The following is a 21,784-nucleotide window of genomic DNA, read 5'->3' as shown; positions in this document are numbered from 1 at the left end:
ATACATTATATAAGGATTTCTTTGTATTGGACTCAATACAGCTTTTTTGTATTGAGTTCAATGCAAAGCGATTTGAATTTCCCGCCCCGCCTCCCGCCTGCACCGACGCATGCAGCGACGTCACCGGGAAACCCCCGGTGATCGTCACTGCACTCGCCGGATGAAGAAAGAAGACAGAAGACGTGTCCGGAGGAGCTGCGGGGAGAAGGTGAGTATTTTTTTTTAGCGATTGACACTGGAACAGAACGGATCATCGCAGCGGGGACCAGGTAAGCGAGGGGATTTAAATAGTGAGAAAAGTTCGGGTTTTTGCAAAATCGATAAACCCGAACCAAGGTCGGGTTTAACGGTCGGGTGGTTAAAGTAACGTTTACAAACAAATAAACAGGTCAATAGTGCTACTGCACAGGAAGCAGTTCATCCATATAGCACAATGGTGTTACATTATTGGTGTCTATTTATAACCTCATTTAAAAAGCAGCCAAATGTCCATATTTATCTGTTTAAAAAAGCAAAGTGATGTGCTTTACAAACTTGCTTTGTGCTTCACCAGCTTTGTGGAAAAAATTTAAAAAAGGCAAGAAGTACAGACTGGTCCCAGGACGTGCCAAGCAGAGAGAATTTCATGAGGATTTCACCAGCCACACACTGTGACTTGAAGTCTATGAATTGCATTGTTGAATGTGTAAGGAATAGTCTAATGGAGAGCAGATATTGACATGCTCTCTAATTTTAAATGAGCATTTACATCTACTTTTAACTTGACGGCGAACTAGGTGAGACACACACTGGACTAAACCACCATCCCCAACCTCCTTGCTTACCCACTGTGACGTCCGGCACTTGGGAGTGCGCATAGTTAATGCCGTCAGCAATCAGCGCCAAGCACTTGTTTAAGGGCATTTCTCCTACATGGGATCCAGGGTGGATATTGTATAGTGTAAGACCCAGCTTATGACATCGGGTTAATTCATCAACGATCATGTCACGACTCTTCTGAAGTACATCTGTAAGCAAACAGAGGGATGATGTACACCAAAACAAAATACAGGACTCCGGCGAATAAACCAGTACATTTATATAATTTAAGTACTACTGCATTTTATATTTCAAATTCTATAAAATGTATCTTCTATTTTGAAAAAGTGTTTGAATTTTTTAACCAGTTCACTATTTTTATTTAGCTACAAACAGTCAAAAATGAACATTTTATATTTAAACTAACTCAGATGATGAAGCATACCGGCTGGGTAAGCTCTATATATTACATTACAGTCCTGAACAGCCTTGAACTTGAGAAAACAAAAATATAGAATGTGTGCCCTTGCTCCAATTCCTGCCCTCTGTAGATGTCTTTATGAACATAAATTAGATATCATGATGTAATGCTTTTTAGATTAGTTTACCGAAATAATAAACTTGCTGTCTTTGTTTTTTAATGTGATATAATAAGCTACCCCCCATTCTATATATAATGTACAATTGTGAGTGTAAGTGTACAATCTACTATGAATGCTGCAGCCAGACTCATCCATTGTTCCCACCGCTCCTCTTCCGCTACATCTCTTTGCAGATCTTTTCATTTGCTTCCATTTCACCTTAGAATCAAATTCAAGCTCCTGTACTTTGCCTTCAAATCTCTCCACAGTTATTGTCCCACTTACATTTCTGACATGGTAAAAAAGTACTCCCCCAGCTGCTCTCTCCGCTCCTCTAATGACCTACTAATGACTTCCTCACTCATAACCTCATCACACGCATGGCTACAAGACTTCTCCGGAGCTGCCCCGACTCTCTGGAATGGTCTTCCTCCTCCGGGTTGCTCCAACGTTCTGCTCATTTAAAAGAGCACTCAAAACCCATTTTTTCAAAGTTGCCTACCCATCTTCTTCTGTCTTTTGAAACCATCACTACTTCCCACCACTACATATCTCCAATCCTATTGAGTGTTAATTTCCCCACCTAATAGATTGTAAGCTCTTCAGGGCAGGGTCCTCTGCTCCTGTATCACTGTTTGTATTCGGCTGTGATTCGCAACCCCTTTTTAATGTACAGCACTGTGTAATATGTTGGCGCTAAATAAATGCTGATTATTATTATTATTATTACTATTATTATTAATAATATAAATAATAGTTGTAAGTGTTTGCACACTTTAGAGCTCTTAGGGCTTATCCTGGCCATGCATTCTTCCAAGTAAGGTACCCAATTTAAGAACAAAATGTGAGGAATGAGACATGAAATCAGTTTTTCATGAGATAGTAAGACTGAAATACTAAAGTAGGTAAGAATTTTCACACAATGAATTGTGTAACTAGGGGCATGGCCTGAACATGGTCTTGTGAGCACACATCTGTCCTGAGATTCTGCTGCTTTCTCAAGTGATTTCACCACCAGGCTATCAAACACCTGTTAGAATCTTAAGAATCCCAAATCAATGGATCCAAAGAGACCGCACTGTTCACACAAGCATTCAGCTTTTACTGCTTCCACAATTTCAGACTTACCACAATCGTCAGCTATGGATGCAAGTGATTTTGCTCATCATACCCCTGCTTTTCAGCAGATAATCAAAAGTACTAGTCTCTATGAGTTCACTGATTTGCAGGCTATGATGCAGATCTTCCCTAACAAGGCTGACAGAGGCTCTGATCACTAAATTTGGAGCCAATCATCAGGCAGCTATATTTGGGATAAAAATTACACTGCCAAACTGAAGAGCAAGTGGAAGGGCTGCAATAGAAAATGTCTGTCCTAGCTGGAGAGTAATAGAAACTTTCATTACCAATATCACAAACCAAGGGTTTCAGATCACAAGATTACCAACAAAAGGAAGTAGATTGGCCCTGTACAAACTACTGGAAAAAACAAATAATTACTAAGCGTACAGGTTAGGGATTCTTAGTCATTCTTCAATTTTAAATTTATAGTACCTTTAAAGCTAAACTTTAGGTATGAGGCTCCATTCTTTTAAAATAAAAGTAAACGTAAAATTTTTTTTTTTTAAAAACCTCATTCACCTTTACCCTTTCCAGATCCATCAACTCCTCTGGAGCTTTCTTGGATCGGGTCCCTTGTCATCCTGGTATTCTCCTTCATCCCAGTGCAGAGGAAGCGCTGGGCTCCACCATATTCTTTGCCCTTCCTTCATCCTTTTGCCTATGTCACCTGATCCCGCAATGCGCAGGTGCAGGATCGGGTGTCATAGACAAGAAAAAAGTGCCAATCTCATTGCGCCTGTGTGAGATATGCATTTTCTTCCCCATCTGATGTAGCCTAAAAAATATTAAGCCTACCAAAACCTACCAAAAACAAAATACAGACTTAGGCAGATTGACCGTCAATTTAAATTACTCTTTCTTTTTCTTTACAATAAATGGAATTATTGGACAATAAAAGATATTTACTAGTCTATTTTTTATTTGTAAAACAAGGCAAATAACCCATACCTGGTTTAGGAGAGCCCAGGTTCATTAGATAAGGACTATGAGGCAATATAAAGCGGGAGTCAAACCCATACTCTTCACAAGTTCTTCTAAATTTCTCGGCAGTACTTTCCTCTAGAGGCTTGCTGCTCCATGTCCTCTGTGACCGCAGAAAAAGACCAAATGCCCTTGCACCAATGCGACCTGCTTCCAATGCAGCATTCCACAGTCCTCCTGCAAGATCAATAAAACAAACATGTAAACCCATATTAAAACCTAATTCCTGGCAAAAAGGTAAATAATAAGAACCAAGTTAGGTATTATAGTGATAATTTTATTCTTCACACATTTTTTCAGTCTAAGCATTAATAATACTATAAGGCAGCTTTTTACTTTCTGTACATTCTACTTTACTCTACTCTACATTCTACTTATGAATGACAATAAGGGAGCAGCAGTAGGGACAAGCTCGTTCCTCTGCTCACTCACTCGCTCTGTTTTTTCTCTTCCCAAAAATGTGTTTCTTGTCATAACTTGACATGTAGTACACATATCTTGACTCTAACCTCTTCTCTCAGTCTTAGTTTTACTTTTACAAGTTTTACAAAAGGATAATAGCAGGTTAAATGCAGGTACTAGTAATGAATTTAAATATCTAACAAAACAAATAGTTGCATTTATTGTTTTTTTTTTGTCTGTATTTGAGCCTTAACTATTCTGTTACAGAAACAATGAATGAACCTTACTAAATATACCTTGAATAGAAACATGTGCTCCGACATATTTTTGTGAAGTTTTACAAAGCTGTACACGTCTTGGTATTAGATCAGGGACTTCAGCTTTTTCTTCAACTTTCTTGATCTTTTCACTTTTAGATTTCTTTGTCTCATCTTTCTTTTTCTTGGATGTTTTAATCCTGTTGGCTAACAAAAAATACATTTTTTTGGGATCAATAATAGAATGCCACTCTTCCAAATACTCATTACAAAAAACAATGTAATGATAACTGGAAAATAGATACACTAAGCTCTTTTATTTCTGTACTTATTCTGGAATGCTAAAAGCAATAACTCAGCTTTCTGCTATTCTTAGGAAAAATTATAATGTACTGCTCATATTACCAAGATCTCTGTTCCTCTACGTTTCTGTACTAATTTTAAAATACTCCCTCAGTAAGACACTTTCATGAAGACCGCCTGCTGTTTGCACCATTTAAAGCCACTGCTGAGTCCTGTCTGAACCCTTTTACTCCCCAATTTCTGCCTTTAAAATAGGTTTCTGTTGGAGAAGCAACAAGCTATCACTTATTACTCCAAACCTAATGAAAGACAGTTTCTAGAACAGAACCACTGATGGCTTATCTTTGTTTACATTACAATTGAGCTTTCAGGTCCCCAGTCTTAAACATCCAGTAAACCCTAGATGCACATTTAAAAGGTACAAACTGTGCACCCATGCCTACTTCCATATTGGTAACCTTCTGCGTTACACAAATTTCATATTATCCGCATGGATAATGCTGTCTGGGGAACAGAAATGAGTGCTCTATCATCAATCCTTTTATAGCAGTAGTAGAGGTGTGTACCATGTTAGCCATCAATTAATCAGGAAAGTTTAGGTTATTATTCCTTGTACTGGATATGTTTAAAAAATATAAATATATATATTTATATATTTATATATATATATATATGTCTATCATCAATTTGCTGAAAATTCACTTAGCGCTCAACTTTCTGTTGTGAGCACACAACTCACAGGATTTTGTAGACTAAAATATAAAGTTTGTGGACCCCTCAACCCGGTTGTATTTTGCCTTGCACTCCACAGTTCTAAACTTATTTATCAATTTATTCAAAGCTGTAATCACATCATTATTCCCTCCATTTTTTTCCAGCTCGCTACTGAACATGTATCGTAATGCATGCAATGCCACAAGGACTATTTTCTGCCAAATTTCTTGACTAATGCTTATTACAGATCATGAACGGTCATGAAAGTATGTGAGGCCAATAAATAAAGAAGTGAAGACCAGTGCAGTAGAAATTTAAATCCTATTTACATCATAAGTGTGGATTATTGCCACTTTATTTCCAACCACTAATGTACATGGGGGGTAGTAAAGACACAATATTAGGACACTGATAGATATTGTTACGTACCGTGCATGTGTGATTCATTGTCAGGTTGATGACTGTTGCTGACACCAATGCTTCCCCTGCTATGGAACCCCATGGTCAGAGGAGTCAACGTTATAATCTACATCATTCTTACACACCCAGCATTCTCCCCAGCTCCTTTTAGTATGGTAAACCACCCGGCACTTTTCAGTAACCATCTGGCAGTTTTTGGGTAGTTTCTGAAAAGATGGGTCACAATAGAGGGGCACTGGAAAGATGGGACAAAGTATAGGGGGTGGTGGAAAGCTGACAGAATTATAATGGTTACTGGATTCCTATGACAACAACTGTAAACACTACATTTTTTTAAAAATTGCCCACCCATTTTTTAACTACCCACCCAGCTTAAAACAAATTTCTTGTTATACTACCGCACACCTTTACTTTAAGCTGGAATCCAGTCTTATCCTACTAATCCAAGATATCCAGTCTTAATGTATTAGTAAAGAGCCCTGTTCTGTTCCTCAATTTTAAAGTGTTCTGTATTTCAAATAACATATCCCACAGCTCCCATAACCCCCCCAGCCAAACTTTTGGACTGATGGACTACCAGTGCCAAGTTCTCTCCTTCATATACAGCACTTTACATGGCCCTCTTTTTATTTCTTGTCTGCCTGGACTATCACTTATTTCAGGCAGAGCTAGCGGGAGCTTGAAGGTCTGCATACAAATGGAAGAGATGTGGCATGCAGGGAATTCTGCAGTTCTAAGCAAGAATACTGATGATGACATCATTATTAGTAAAATAATGTATTCTCACAAATGAATGCATCTATTTAAAAATAATGGTTTTAAAAGAGATGGTTAAAGAGAGTTGAGGACAAAAAGGTTGCAGAATCCTAAAGTTTATCATTAACATTCTCATATACTATTGACCAACTGATCTCGTTGCAACCTAGAACTACAGGGAAGGGGGACTAAAATGTCATACTTCCCCTATTCCTCTTTTACAATAATTATATGATAAGAAAACAGGGAGAATATTTGAACTGTTATCTTTAGTAACCAGATTCAGTTTTCCAGGTAATAGAAGATGAAAAGAAGTTTGCCATTGCAACAACTCTTTTGTTCCCAAATTAGCTTTAGTTGTTATAAATAAGCTTCTCCCAATTAGAAGAGGAGGACAATGCAAGGGTCGAGAAGCAGAAATCTGGAGATTGCTTAAGTGGAAGGTGTGGGACAGGGACGGTGGTTTAGAAGACCAAAGACGTTCTCCAACTCACATTTGTCTGTTTCTTCATTTGTAAATATTTCTTCAGAATTCTCGATTACTTTTTCTTCTTTTTTTCTCCTCTGTGTCTTTTGAAGTTCTGATATGGAAACAGTAATTATTTAGTTTCAAAGTAAAAACATTTAAAAGATCACTATACACAACAGCTGAAAACACCTTTTAACTGTTTGTCAAAACCATATACAACCTACTGGGCACCAGTCTGATAAAGTACCATTCTTTACACCACAATCACTCCGAGTATGATCACCTTTGGCATCCCGTACGTATGCTACATATGGAGGTTACCTTTAGAGAACACTGAATGTGAATACAAATAATCCAGAAAATATAAGCAGCGTAGCTTGGCTCTTCCTTATTATTCACTGCGGGAATTTACAGAGCGTGGAGCTTACCTGCTCCTAACAACCAGCTACTGGGGATGCTCGCACTGTGTTCATATACTATAGGGCACAATGTGTTAATGAACATAACGGGAGCGGATTGTTTGGGAGGGGGACATTCTTCACTCTACACTCCCTGGTAACTCCCTGGTGTAGGATGCTCAGTATAATGTGGCTGGAACAGAAAATAATGCCCGTACTTGAGAAGGTGGGGAACACTTATCTATCAAGAGAAATGTTGAGATTTGCATACAAGTTCACCTATTTGTATATCTGGTTCCAAAGATTCTCTGAAGTCTTTATGGCACCAAACCAATTATTCATTTTATCCAATGATCAGTTTACATATATTAGGTTTGTTACAAGTGCACTTCAATAAGGAATCACACCAGCACCAAGGAGAAAAAAACAGGAAACCACATGCCTGTCAAAGTTTACTTACAGAGGTTATAGGAATTTGTATACTTTATTGTGTAAAATATGTTTTGAAAGTATATACAGTTATAGATCACTGGGGAACACATTGTTTGTTGAGTTAGATCTTACACTTGTTTTTTACTAATTTTTGGGTGGTGAATCCAGTTTTTTGATATCACATCTAGTTTTTACGATACAGGGTGGTACCCTCCATTTTTGTCAAAAAACATACAAATTTTACATACAATGAAAAAATATTTTTTTTTACTGCATTATATGCCAGACTGAAACTCCACTGTCATAGCAGAAATATGCACACTGTCACTTTGACCTCTGTTCAGAAAATGCTATTTGTCTGGCATGGTAGAAGAAAAATGAAAGCAACAATTTAGAATCTACTGCTTACTATAAATATCACATGCAAAAACTATTGCGATTTTAAAACCATTTACAATGCTTTCATCCTTTAACAAAAAAAAAATCAATGTTATTAAAATATGAAAAACTGTTAGAAATGATGTATTTGTGACAAATTATGAAACAATCTTACTAAAAGCTATATGACCAAGATTGGTGAGCAACCAGGAACTGCTGGAGGCCTACTTTTATCAGGTTCCTTTTTCACTTCTTCAGATTTCGGATCTAGTGTTTTATCTGCGGGGTCTCCTCTCCTTTGCCTCTGCTTCTTGGGAGGCCCTGCTTCAGACACAATGCCTACAACAGAATTATATATAAAGATGAAAAACAACAGAATGTTAATTTGCACACATATTCTACAGGTCAAATGGCATCAAAGTCCGTATCATTCTTCAAACAACTCAGTAACTGAACTGTCTTTATTCATCTGTGTCTGTTGGTACTTCTTTACTTCCTACAGTAAACCCCTGTAACCAGGAAGGTAGTAGCATCTTAAAGTGCATCTCTACATGGACTATAGGCTCAAATGCATCTTTTTTGATCAGGTCCGGAGTGTAAATGCACTCAAGTAGGCCAATTTATTTGGCTACCAATGCATCTGAACAGATCATCAAAGGCACTTTAGATTAGAAAATGCTGGCTGTCTGGTATTTGAAAAAGGAAAATTGAAAATGACCATTCAGAATTACCTAACTGCTGGACGCATTACAATATCACTCCAAAAACTACTGGTATTTTTAGAACCATCTATGATGTTTCAATGTAAGTTTCATCATTGTTACACCAAACAATCACATTCATATGTGTATGGTCAAAACGAATAAGGATCCAAAAAAGGTCTAAAGCTCACTTTCATCGGGTTCCTTATTTATGAGCACTTCTTTAGCATTCTGATCTTGTGTTTTCCCTGTAGTTTCTCCTCTCTTTCGCCTTGGCTTGTTAGGAGGCCCTAATTTGGGTACATCAGCTCCATCAGGATTATCTGGCAACAATGAAACAGTACAAAGAATGGAAACATGTTTGCATTGTTATTGTTAAACAATATTTATATAGCACCATCAATTTACGCAGCGCTGTACAAAGTCCAAAGTCACTAGCTGTCCCTCAAAGGAGCTCACCATGACCATAGCCATATGCCATAAATTGTCTAAGGACAAATTTGTGGGGAAGCCAATTAACCTAGCTGCATGTTTTTGGAATGTGGGAGGAAACCGGAGTACCCGGAGGAAACCTGCAAACTCCATGCAGATAGTGTCCTGGCCAAGATTCTATCCTGGGGCCCAGCGCTGCAATGGTAAGAGTGCTATCCCTGAGCCACCACATTACTAGACACCATGTTAGTAGCCTAATACACTACTTAAGTACATCTCCAATATTATAACCATTTCCCTGCAATATGATGAGTTCAAACTGCTTGAATGAAAAGTCACATTTATACCAATAAACCAAATGGTTTTACACCAAATACTGAAATGTTCCTATTTCTCCTAATCAAATTAATACATTCCAACCACTTTATATCTTCCATGCTTGCTTGGCAGCTAGAACCAAACTTCTACCATCCCAACAGTAATAAAATGAATACACTACTTAGAATTACATTTTAATTAATTCAAAGTGACTAATCATTATGTAAATTACATCATTTTCAAGGTGTAAAGTAAAGAAATACTGTATGCTACCATTTGCTGACCTAGCTTTCTTGCTGTCAGTGGCTGCATACTTTTTCAGGATCTGTTATTCACAGCATAAAAGCCAAAAGCCATTTTTACAGAAGAGGTCCGCAATATTAGCACATATATTTATCTCAGGACATGTTTTTTTCAATATAGTTAAAGGACAAATGCATAAAATACTACATAATGTTCATGGGATTATGAGTAGTCAAAGTATGCTTGTACTTTGCACATTTCAGAGGTTATTTAAATAACAGTGCAAGTACAGCTATAGCTAGAACCTACAGTATCCCGAGGACCTGCCCAAGTGGTATGGGTAGCAAGAGGAGTGATAATACAACACTCTGCTGACTTGCAGTCCAGTAGTAATTTTTAATTTTACCTCTTCTTTTCAATAATACAACATTTATCATAAAGCAACAAGTTGTGCTCAAAGGTCCCAAATACAATGGCCCTGATTAAACAAAGTTCTCCAAGGCTGGGGAGGATACACTTGATTGATACACTCATCAATTAATTTAGGCAATCGAGCAAACCTGAAATCGATCTGGTCCAGGATCGAAAACATTTGAGAACAAATAGCTAATGACTTTTAGGAAATCTATTCCAGGTTTGCTGGATCACCCAGCTTCACTGATGGATGTGTATCCTTCCAGTCTTGGAGAGCTTTAATAAATCAGGATTACCTGAATTAATCACTATGTGCCCAGTAAATGTTTTGTTTTTATAATTTCTGAATATTGGATAAGTATTTTTTTTTTCACATTATGTATATATTGCTTTTTGGGCCAACTAGTGAGAATGTTAGTTGCATAAAACTCCTCTAAGAATTTGGAATTGTGTTTATTGTCACTCCTAAAGTGAGTTTTCTGAAGGAAGTCAACAATAGAGTAAATGTTAACCTATTACATGAAGTACCATGGAACTTGTTTCAGGAAAAATCATGCCTTTCACATTTAAAGAAAGAAAAATTCCCAGGATTTGGAAGCATGAGGTGGACAGGCACGAGTGTATCAGCGCATAGGGCAATCCATGGAAAATAAACTAGAAAGAAGAGTTAAAAAAAGAGAATCTGGAGTGGGACAATTCTACATGACACACTAACCAATGAAAGCCTGGACTTGGTAATCAGTTAAAAAGTTAAAAGGCCAAATGAGCAGGGGGTATGTGGAAAGATGAGTCTAAATATGAGCTAGAATAATGAGGGAGGAAGATTAGGAGAATGATGGGGAGGTTGAGTGTTACAGGGAGAGACAATATGGAACATAGTTATAGGGACACTGTGGGATAGAGATAGGAACAAAAACAAGAACAGTGGGTCTGATTTAGTAAAGCTCTCCAAGGCTAGAGAGGATACACTTCCATCAGTGAAGCTGGGTGATCCAGCAAACCTGGAATAGTTTTCCTAAAAGTCACTAGCTATTTGTTACACTCAACAAATAATCTCATGGAGACCACTATCCATGTCCTGGCCATCATAAATTATTGTACCAGGTCTCGGGATGGGGGGGAAGTGTTACCAAAGGCAAGTGGAAAGATAAAGTATTACAGTGTGGGACAACGGTCCTTCCCAGCACCATGAGCCTCCTCATATTTTTACACAAAGTATTTGGTTTAAAGTCATTCTCCCTTTAACAGATGTTAATATAACTGAGAATAAAGGCCGAACCCCATATGCATGACCATAAACAATGAGCTCCATGCTGGAACAACATAAGGTCAGAACTGACAGCGTTAATGCAACATATAGGTTATATAAAGCAGTTGTAAAAACCCACAGTTGGAATCATGTATGATGTAATGCTCAGTAACATTTTGCAAAAGGCGCAATCTTATTCATAAAATTAGGAAGCCAAAGCAAATATCAGGTAGGTGGAGAGTTAAAAGTAAGCACACAAGATTTCCACAACACCATCAGCCTCCCAAGTTGTCAAGATGAAGCTCAGTACTAGTAAAACTATAGCCAACATGAAGGCATCCATAGAATGTTTAACCCAAGACACTGGGATTAAAGCACATATAGAGGCTATCACAGGGTATGAAAACCAATCTGATGAAGCAAAGTGCCATGGATGTCCACAGATTTGCTACAACTGGGAAGCAAAGTTATGGGTCTCTGAAAGGAAGAAAATCATCTGTAGAGTAGGTGTCTGTCTCTCAGAAAGTTTAGAAGAGGGTGCAAGGTACTATGTTGTCGCAAGGTGTTGGAACTGGAATAAATTAATATCTATATAGAAGGCTACACGCATCATTCCACGTTAAGACAGATGAAGAACATCAATCCCATTGGTCAGTTTGACCATCTGGTAGTATTTACTGCCTCAACCTTTTTAGAATTTCTGAAGTCTTCCTGAGGTAGGGCTTCCTTAACTTCCATGCAATTAAACGCAAGGAGTTATCTGGACTCAACCTGGTAAGGTAAGGATATCTCTGTCAGCATCTGGATGGTGTTTCAATGGTTCAATGGTTTGATGGTTCAAATACACTTGCATTGCAGAACACTACAAATCACTATCATAAGTTGTGGGGTGCTGTGGTAAACATGCTGGAAGTTCACTTTATTTCATTTCTGTGCACCAACAGACACTTCAAAATTAAAAGGTTGCTTTCACTCAAATCACAGAAATACAGTGTAATGGGCCCTAACAAACAGTTCCATTGTAAAGCTAGCAAATTCTAACAGCAATAATAGGTCATAATAAATAATAATGTCTTTCTATCATATGCATAGCTAATGCTCTCACCACAATTTTCTTGCATTTGCTTTGTTTTAACAAGTCCCAATTTTTTTTTCTTTTGCTTTTCAACAGGCCCGACTCCACCTTGTCTATCCATCTTCTCATTCCCAATCTGAAACCAGAGCAAAGAACATTTGGTTTAAAAGGTATTTTGTACAAAACAGAAATAAGAGATACATTAGAGAATAATATTATGTGATTAGAAGGATTATGCTGTCAAAACTAAACTCTTTATAAATAACCAGATATTTATTTATGGTCAGTTCTTATGATTTCTTATTTCTATAAGAAATAGTACAGTCAGAATTACAGAGGCAGCAAGACTAGATTTTATTTAAAAAAAGTTATCATGTAAAAACAATTATCAACTTTAAAATAATGTCCTGTACCTAATCTCTTGTATAAATCTGATATGTCAAAAATTGAGTTGGTATGTGATGTACAAGCCGCGTAAATTAAAAACAAAATTCCTTTTTTTATCTGAACTTGGCCAAGTCTGCATTTATTTGTCTCACACATTTCCCAGACACAGTAGGAAGTGTTCTCAATCCAGAAACACTGGATCCAGATGCCTCCTAGATAAATCTTTTGCTAAAGACAGCTGAGGTTGTTGGTAATCTTAAACTGCGTACACACGATAATTATCATTGGAAACGAATGACTGAAAATCGTTCCCAAAAAAGGTGACCAACGACGCCGATGAACGAGGATTGTCGTTGGAAATGAACGACCGTCACGGCAGATCTGATTGGCCGATGATCGTTCGCTATCTATTGTGTGTACGGTCGTTCAGTGATCGCGCATGTTTCTGCAATACACTTTCTCCTTTACATGTCACTCCCTGCATCGTTCAAACATCCATATCTAGTGTGTGTACACTATTGTTAGATTATATTTGAATGATCGTATTGTTACAGCATGTACAGAATTGTGCACAATACGATTGTTCAAAAATAATTGTGCATAATCGTTGACAGATCGTAATCGTTCGTTTTCTATTGATAATTATTGGAAGTGTGTACCTAGCTTAAGGGGGTGAGCTCTCTCTGCAGCCTCTTGTAACTCTTTAATGACCAAGACAAACTCTGCAGTTGTTTCTTTTTGCATAATAAAGCACAGCTTGCTCCAGAAGTTAATGAATGTCTGGGCTCCATAAGGATTTTTTTATTTTTTTTGCTTTGTTTGTGATTAACTTACAGTGAGGATTTTATACAGTAACTGACACCACGCTGCCTAATAATATGTTGTGACAAACATCTGTGCTAATTGCATTTATTAAAATAATGTACCCGTTCCAACTTACATACAAATTCAACTTAAGAACAAACCTACAGTCCCTATCTCGTATGTAACCGGGATTACCTGTATATACATTAGATTTATGTAGTTGAAAACGATCTTTTGCTACCGTTTCCAATGACAAAAGACTGAAAGATGAATACAGCGCTGTTCTGCTCTATGGAGAGGGAAGGTGGGAGAACGACACCACACTGCGCTTTCCTCCCTTCACTTGCATTGAGTTCATCTTCTGTCATCCATGGGTCCACCAGAACAGATCCATGAATGACATTGGATGTCCCTGTACATGTCAGAATCTCGTCCGAGACAAGCCCCGTGGTCTGCCAGGTTACTAAGATTTTGCAGCAATAAGTAAAGGGAAATGAAGCTATGATTAGCTTTGTGTTTAGTGCCTATGTTCTAAACTTTGAAAATTAAAGGGCTTGCTTAGAGTCCTGTGTCAACAAGCTTTTTCAATCCTATATAAGTATAGGGAAATGTGAAAAGCTGTTTGATAGAACAATGTCAATTGCATCAGTCACTGAATTCTAAATGATCACAGAAGTATCTCAAAGGGATTTCAAACTGCTGTCATCTAACTCGGCACTGGCTTCTCATGAGCTTTTACTGTTTTATGAATATATATTTATATTTTAGTGTGCACAATCTGAGTACAGCTTCAGTTTCAAGCTGAAGTCCAGATTTAAATGCTTGTATATGTCAATTGGTAATTTAAACTTTTCCTACCTTATTCTACTCACTTCTGTAAACCCAGTTCCCATGCTGGGAAAGTAGAGTACCTGGCTGCTGCCGTGATTATGAAGAGAGATGAAGAGTGCACAAGTGGCCAGGGGAGTGAGGAAAGAGATAAGTAAAAATACTATTTTCTTCATCTCAGATTTAAACAAGCATTTAAAGTGGAACTAGACCTGCTATGCTCACCTGTCCCTCCTTTGTCACAGGGCACCATCATTTTCTTGCTTGGGATAATTTACGCTCATTTTGATTGGCTGGGCTGGGATGACTTACCTCACTTTTTTGTTGCCCTTTCCGCAATATCGGCCTACCTGATCACAAATTTTTAAAAGTGGAACTTTAGTTGCACTTTTTCGCTTGCAGAGTTTGACTTTACAATGTCTTGCAGAGACCAACAGAGTATAGACAAAGAAATACAAATGAAAGTTCTTTAATCCCCACACCACAAGAGTTCTAAGGTAAATTATAGTTACACATTAGCAAAATACCTTTTCTGCTGGTAAATGACTGGAGGAGTAAGGGAATGTTTCAGTAAATCAGCCCCAATGTGTCTCAATAAAAATTCAATCTCACTGGCAATTTTTTTTCTTTGCTTTATTGTGAAAACTGTATTGTGTCTGAACTTTTTAATGTATCCTCTAAAAGCAGGCACTTTGAGATGTCATATACTACCAATATTGGTCTGTGGCCAATGTGCATGATCTTAGTATGAAGTCAAATAAAGTCAGATTTGTTTTTTATACACTTACTGATGTTTCCATGTAGGAGATGCACCATAGAGGCCTCACATTTACACCTATTTCTTCTCTACTTCATCTACTTAAATGGGAAAAAAAGGGTTCATACACTTGAACTACCGAGGTACTGCAGGGAAGGGGGTGAAGTTAATCCGGATATTTTCACCTTCCCTGCAGTACCTCGGATGTTGGTCTTTAAGGGTTCATTTTGAGAGAGATGATGCAAAAGCAAACATTTACTTGTGTCTTGACAATTCTACTATTCCATGGGACAACAGGGTCGCAGATGTTTTATAAAAAAACACAATATTTAATCATTTCCTGTATGATGAACGGACAGTTGTATATGATCTGTTTTTTTCTAGATCAGACAGCTTTTTTCTGTGATGATGTGATTTATATCCCTTTCTTACCCTGGTGGAATTTACACCTTACCCGCTGTGCATTTACACCTGTGTGTTTTGGGTTATAAAACATTCTCCAGAACTCAGCACCATCTTTTAGTGAGGCTGCAACCGGGGGTCCACATAAAAATGACCCTTACCTTTACCATTACACATGCAATTACCCTGACACAATCCCCTTCCCTGGCACATTCACCTACATACCGCTTACCCATTCATTCACTTCTCCATTTCCCTTTTCTTCTCTTTCAGTATCATAATTTTTCTATCCCTCTATCCCTTCCATTCATTCTTCTATTCCACACCCTCTTCATCAATATTTTGTCCATCATACTACCTCTTCCATATTTAATCCTCACATCCTACATTTCTTCTCCCCACGCGCATTCATCCATTAAGACCCCCTATTTTTCCCCCATGGACTTGCGGGAGATGGCTTCTCCTGACCCCGTATATCGTGTCCCCGTATGGACACAACTTTTGTTATGTTTGTTTTGTGTCCACAGCCCTGCGTTACTGTCCCCCCCCCAAGGAAGTTAAAGCGGAAGTAAACCCAAAACAATAAAATCACCTTCCTTACCTTCAATCCCGCAGGTCAGTCTGTTCATAAAGTATCTTCGTTTGGGTCCCGCGCCGTTACCGCTATCCGTCTTCGGACCGGCACAGAGGGAGCGCCAGGCGCCGCCATTTTCTGCTTTCTTTTTTCATGTTCTTCTTTATATGTCACCCGAACTCACGGGATCAGGTGACGTAGACTGGGGAAAAACCTGCCGTTTTCACACTTTTTTCCCCTATTGATGAAGGAGCTCCTCCGGCCCATGCCTGAGATGTTTGGACATGCACAGAACGCGCAGCCATGAGATCCCGGGAAGCTCTGCGCTCCCATTCATTCTTGATCGCCTAGGGTGTTGCACTTAAAAACAAAAACACATTTTTTACTTTATATAAAAGGATTGTCTACCTTTTTACGTAAAGTGAATATTCTGAGTTTAGGCCTGCTTCATGCAGGTCTAAAACTGCAATGGGGGAGCAGGCCGGTTCTGGCACGGGGACGTCACTCTGTGGGAAGTTTCTTCCCCTTTGTGTGACACACGGCTCCCTGCGCATGCGTGGTTGGGATTCCAAGCCTAGCGCATGCGTGGTTGAGATTCCTGGACCTGGAGCATGCGTGGTTGGGATTCTGGACCTGGCGCACGTGTGGTTGGGATTCCGGACCTGGCACATGCGTGGTTGGGATTCCGGACCCGGCGCATGCGTGGTTGGGATTTCGGACCGGGCGCATGAGTGGTTGGGATTCCAGACCTGGAGCATGCGTGGTTGGGATTCCGGACCTGGCGCATGCGTGGTTGGGATTTCAGACGTGGCGCATGCGTGGTTGGGATTTCAGACGTGGCGCATGCGCACTCGTTTCTACCACACGCCGGCGGATTTAAAATGATGAGTTTAGTGGTGTGTAGGGATCCGAAAGGTTGGCGACCGCTGATTTAGAAGAATGTTATATCCAGTGCAAGATGTGGCCTAATTATCAATGCATTTCATAGAGATGAAAGGTATTATGAACAATGCACATAATGCATTTATTACCATAATGCACACATTTACATAGGTAGGAATGCATGCACTGTCACTATATATTGTCTGCCACAACAAGTTCACTGTACTGCTTCTCTCACAACTTAGAAGGCTGTAAATAACATTAATAATAAGAACTGACATAATAATATTATAATATAATAGTAATAATAATATAATAGTAATAATAATAAATAATTATAATATTAATAGTAATAATAATAATAATAATAATAATAATACACAGGAGGAGGGAATACTTCCGCCACACCGCACCAAACCGCCGCCAAGCTACGACACTAGAAGATAAAGCAACGTTCACATTTCCGGCTTTTGTCATGGCGCCATTTTGTTGTAGACATTCATTAACAGACAATTACTAAATACCTCCGAAAAAATGGCCGCCGCTATTTGCTAATTGGGACACATTTGTGTATCAAACTTCTTGGAATCCATCAGTCCAAATAGTGTAAAACTATCTTCAGTTTAGGTAATGATAGGCGGAAATAATATTCTCAGCAATGTTGAGCTAACACATTGATATTATTCTATAACGAAATCGTCAAAGACTAAAGATTCCAGATTAGAAGCAAACTCTAGGCAAGAAATAGTCACAGCACTGGATTTAATTCTGGGAGTGATTTATTGTGACGTAGCGCCCTCTCTTGGTAAAGTTTGATATTTTAGGACAAGAAATTTATTTGATTTGTATTATTTAGTGAAGTTGACATCTTAAAGAGGAACTAAAGTGAAAACTGCCAAAAAAAAACACACCTTCAATCCCGCATGGCAGTAGGATCCATCTGGGTGTACCTTGCATCGGGTCCCGCGTCGTCCTGGAGCCCTGGGCGGCGCGATTTTGGCCTCTTCTTCCGGGTTCTTCATCCTATGTCACCTGACCCAGGTGCGAGATCGGGTGATGTAGGATAAAAAAAAAAAAAAAATGCAAATCTCACTGCGCATCTGGAGATCGGCAAATTTTTCTTAGATGCTCCTAGATGCTGGGGCATGCGCAGAAGGAGCACCCAAGAGCCTCCCGAGATGCATGACAAAGGTATTGGGAGGCTTTGCGCTCCCATTCGTTCTCAACCGCCTACAACAGAATGTTTACCTTACATAAAAGGGTTGTTCACTCTTTTATGCAAAGTGAAATTTCTGAGTTTAGGTAAGCTTTAAAGTAGAAGTAAACAAAAAAAACAAAACTCACCTTTACGTTTGCAGATCTGTCAATCCACCGGAGGTTTCCTAGATCGGGATCGTCTCGATATTCTCTTCCATCCTGGCATGGAGGAAGCGTCGGGTGCCGCCATCTTCTTTACCCTTGCTCTGTCTTCTTTCTACATCACCCAATCTGGCACTGTGCAGGCATGAGATCAGGTGACATAGTTGGGGTACTCTCACTGCACATGCATTTTTGCCCCCAATTAAAGAAAAGCTCCCAATCCCAGGCTTGTGCAGGAGGAGAAGGTGCTACTATAGTGTGATTCCTATATTGTGTCTTTGGTGAATGGTGTACCATTCAGCTTTCCTCTCCTAGTGACAGATACCAGTCAACCACAGTATTTATGGATCTACCAGTAAGCGTTGGCACTTCTTCCATTGGCATTGGGATGCTCCAGAGGTAAACTGCATTTAGGATGCTTCTGGGATCCAGGACGTATACATCCCGGGAGGCTCTGCACTCCCATTCTGTCTTCAATGCCTCAGCGTTCAAGACAGAAAGGCGAGGGGCTTTACTTTTTCTTTTTTTTTTGAAAACATGGTTTTAAACCCCCTCCTTAAAAAAAAGTGTGTGATTCACTCACCTCCTAGATTGTAAGCTCTTCGGGTCAGGGTCCGCTCCTCCTCCTGTGTCACTGTATGTATCTCTTTGTCATTCGCATTGGCATTCGCTATTTAATGTACAGCGCTGCGTAATATGTTGTTATATAAATCCTGTTTTAATAATAATAATTATAGTAAAAACATTCATAATAATAATAATAATAATAAAAGGTAAATGTTCCCTTATATAAGAGGGTTCTCTACCCTTTTATGTTTTTACAATTGTTCTCAGGCATTACAGGAGATATTTCTCCACTTTTTATTACATCTGAGGATCCCTTTAGATGTTTTTCTACAAGCAGAATTGGGTCATGGATCTTACCACCTTTGCTGATACTTCAGTATTCAGAATTTATGCATGGATTATTCATGGATTTCCTTCTACTAAAGCAGTTTATAAAAAGTCCCTTTGTGTTTTTCCGAGATAGACATATTACAAGTTTTAGGGGCAACCAGGTGAGTTTTAGTCTGCCCACCTGTAGCTAGGTAGGGCAAAGAAGAGTTTGTGGAAATCTAGGAGCGCCCAAAAGCCACATCCTATTACTGGGAATTATTATCTATGTCTTCTCTTAGCATTATTTTTATGTTACTGTATTCCTCTATATTTGCAAACTGCTTGCTAAAAGTATAAAGTTATTATGAGACTCTTTTGTAGGATGTTCCAGAAAACAACAACCCCCGGATACTCTGCTCAAGGCTAAGAAGTGATTTTTGTCTGACAGTAAGCTGTATTCTTTTTTACCTCAAGTTTCTCAGATGCTTGTTACATCCTCTGTTTCTCTGTGAATAACTATTTATCATCATTATTATTATTAATAATATTATTACTGTATGTGTTTTCTTATTGCAACAATAAAATAATAATAACATATATGGTCATATAGTGATGATACAAATAAAGTACTCGATTATTTATTGTTGCTATTTGATTGTTTATTTGATGTAATTGCTGCAATATATTATTTGTTTCTTTAAATTTTAAAAATGTATTTGGCCATCCCTGGCCTTTTGCTGCATGTGTACTGCTACTATGTGTGCTGCCCATTACCTGGAGTGTCCTCAGCCACAATATTAGGTAACAGCGGATGGGATAGGGAAGATGACCACATCTAGGTACCCGGCTGAAGTATGGAGTAATATTCTGTAATGTAGAAGGGGTATATGAAAGCAAATGGCTGAGCTCATTGTTTGGCTTGTGAAACAAATGGATTTTTAATGAAGTGGAATTAGAAAAAACAGGAGTCTGATATTGTGCATGTGATATTTTGCATTTGGGAGTGGTGTTTGCTTGAGTTTCAGTTTTGTTTTAAACAGCTTTTTTTGCTTGCTGACCTCTAAGGAGGAGTGGTCAAGGCTTCACGGGTGATTTAAGTTCCTGGGGCACCCATCCTGAGCTTGCTCACTGTTTGGCTTGTGAAACAAGTGGCTCTTTGACCAAGAAGATTTAAAAAAAAAAAAAAACAGGAGTTAAATCCTTATAGTAAGCACAAACTGTAGTAACCTTTTATAACTCCTTGTAAACAAACATTCTTACTGGGAAAATGAGTGGTAGCAAGGTGAAAGGTTTGGTTCAGTGCAGAGTCTGTCACATGTATGCACAAATGGAGTAACGGCTCCTAGGTGAATACTGCTGTGACAGATGTGAGCAAGTCTCCCTTCTGGCATCTGGCATTGGACAGCTGGAGAAGCGCATTGCAACACTGAAATCACTGGATCACCTTGAGAGGGGTCTCCTGCTCACTGAGCAGCCAGTTAACGGCTTAAATGTGGAGGGTGGAGAGGTTAGTCAGGATGAGCATGTAGGGAGTTGGGTTAGTGTAACTAGAGGGAGTGGTAGGGGCACCCAGAAAAGGAAGGCCAGCCCTGTGTTTAAGCACCCCAACATGTTTGCAAAGTTATGTGAAGATGTGCAGGTGGCAGACCCAGTGGTGGCAACTTTAGATGTTACTGCTACCCCTAACAGCCGGGAGAGCAGCACATCTAGTAGTGGTGGGGAGGGAAACGCAGGGAGGAAAAGACAATTGGTAGTCATAGGGGATTCTATCATCAGGAGGATGGATAGAATAGTTTGTCGCCCAGATCCCTTCACCTGAATGGTTTGCTGTCTCCCTGGTGCCAGGGTTTGGCATGTGGTGGACCGAGTGGACAAACTACTGGAAGGGGCTGGACAGGACCCAGCTGTCCTGGTCCATGTTGGAATTGATGACAATATCGATGGAAGATGGAGGATCCTTAAAAATTAGTTTAGGGAACTAGGTCTCAAGTTGAAGGAAAGGACCTCCAAGGCTATATTCTCTGGAATATTGCCTGTGCTATGTGCAACACAGGAAAGACAGAGGGAGCTTAGGCAGCTAAACACATGGCTTAAGTCCTGGTATAGAAGGGAAGGGTTTGGGTTCATAGAGCACTGGGCTGACTTTTCATTGGGGTACAACCTGTATGCCAGAGATGGTTTGCACCTAAATGAAACGGGGTCTGCTGTGCTAGGGGGAAGATTTGGGGGAATGGTGGCAGGATATTTAGACTAGGACAGAGGGGGGTAGGACAGTCAAATAAGGTGGCAGAAAGGTTAGTCAGGGGTCAGACACTAGTAGAGGGTGGTTTGGGGATAGTTGGGGGGAGGGTTTTGGATAATTGTAAGGAGCTTCCCATGTTACAAACAAACATTGGATTGTGCAGTACTAGTTGTACTGAAAAACAAAATGAATTGGCAAACGATGATAAAAGCAGCAATGGTTTAAAGAGC

The 21,784-nt window shown here is 39.1% G+C and overlaps 1 protein-coding gene across 1 annotated transcript in view; it reads right to left on the bottom strand.

The window, feature by feature from the left end:
• Window positions 1-17,549, bottom strand: part of LOC140337393 (probable endonuclease 4) — a 28,052-nt gene extending 10,503 nt beyond the window's left edge. Inside the window, exons 1-8 of the mRNA XM_072421126.1 lie at window positions 17,458-17,549; window positions 12,474-12,579; window positions 8,904-9,035; window positions 8,240-8,350; window positions 6,829-6,915; window positions 4,181-4,348; window positions 3,450-3,659; window positions 825-1,007 (exon numbers count right to left, since the gene is read on the bottom strand). Coding sequence (XP_072277227.1) covers window positions 825-1,007; window positions 3,450-3,659; window positions 4,181-4,348; window positions 6,829-6,915; window positions 8,240-8,350; window positions 8,904-9,035; window positions 12,474-12,564 — 982 coding nt within the window. The 5' untranslated portion in view covers window positions 12,565-12,579; window positions 17,458-17,549. The remainder of the gene's footprint in view (window positions 1-824; window positions 1,008-3,449; window positions 3,660-4,180; window positions 4,349-6,828; window positions 6,916-8,239; window positions 8,351-8,903; window positions 9,036-12,473; window positions 12,580-17,457) is intronic.
• Between the last annotated feature and the right edge of the window lie 4,235 nt (window positions 17,550-21,784).

This window comes from Pyxicephalus adspersus, chromosome 8, assembly GCF_032062135.1.
Source record: "Pyxicephalus adspersus chromosome 8, UCB_Pads_2.0, whole genome shotgun sequence".
In the NCBI taxonomy this organism is placed as follows: Eukaryota; Metazoa; Chordata; class Amphibia; order Anura; family Pyxicephalidae; genus Pyxicephalus; species Pyxicephalus adspersus.
This window is presented reverse-complemented; position numbering and strand designations above follow the sequence as displayed.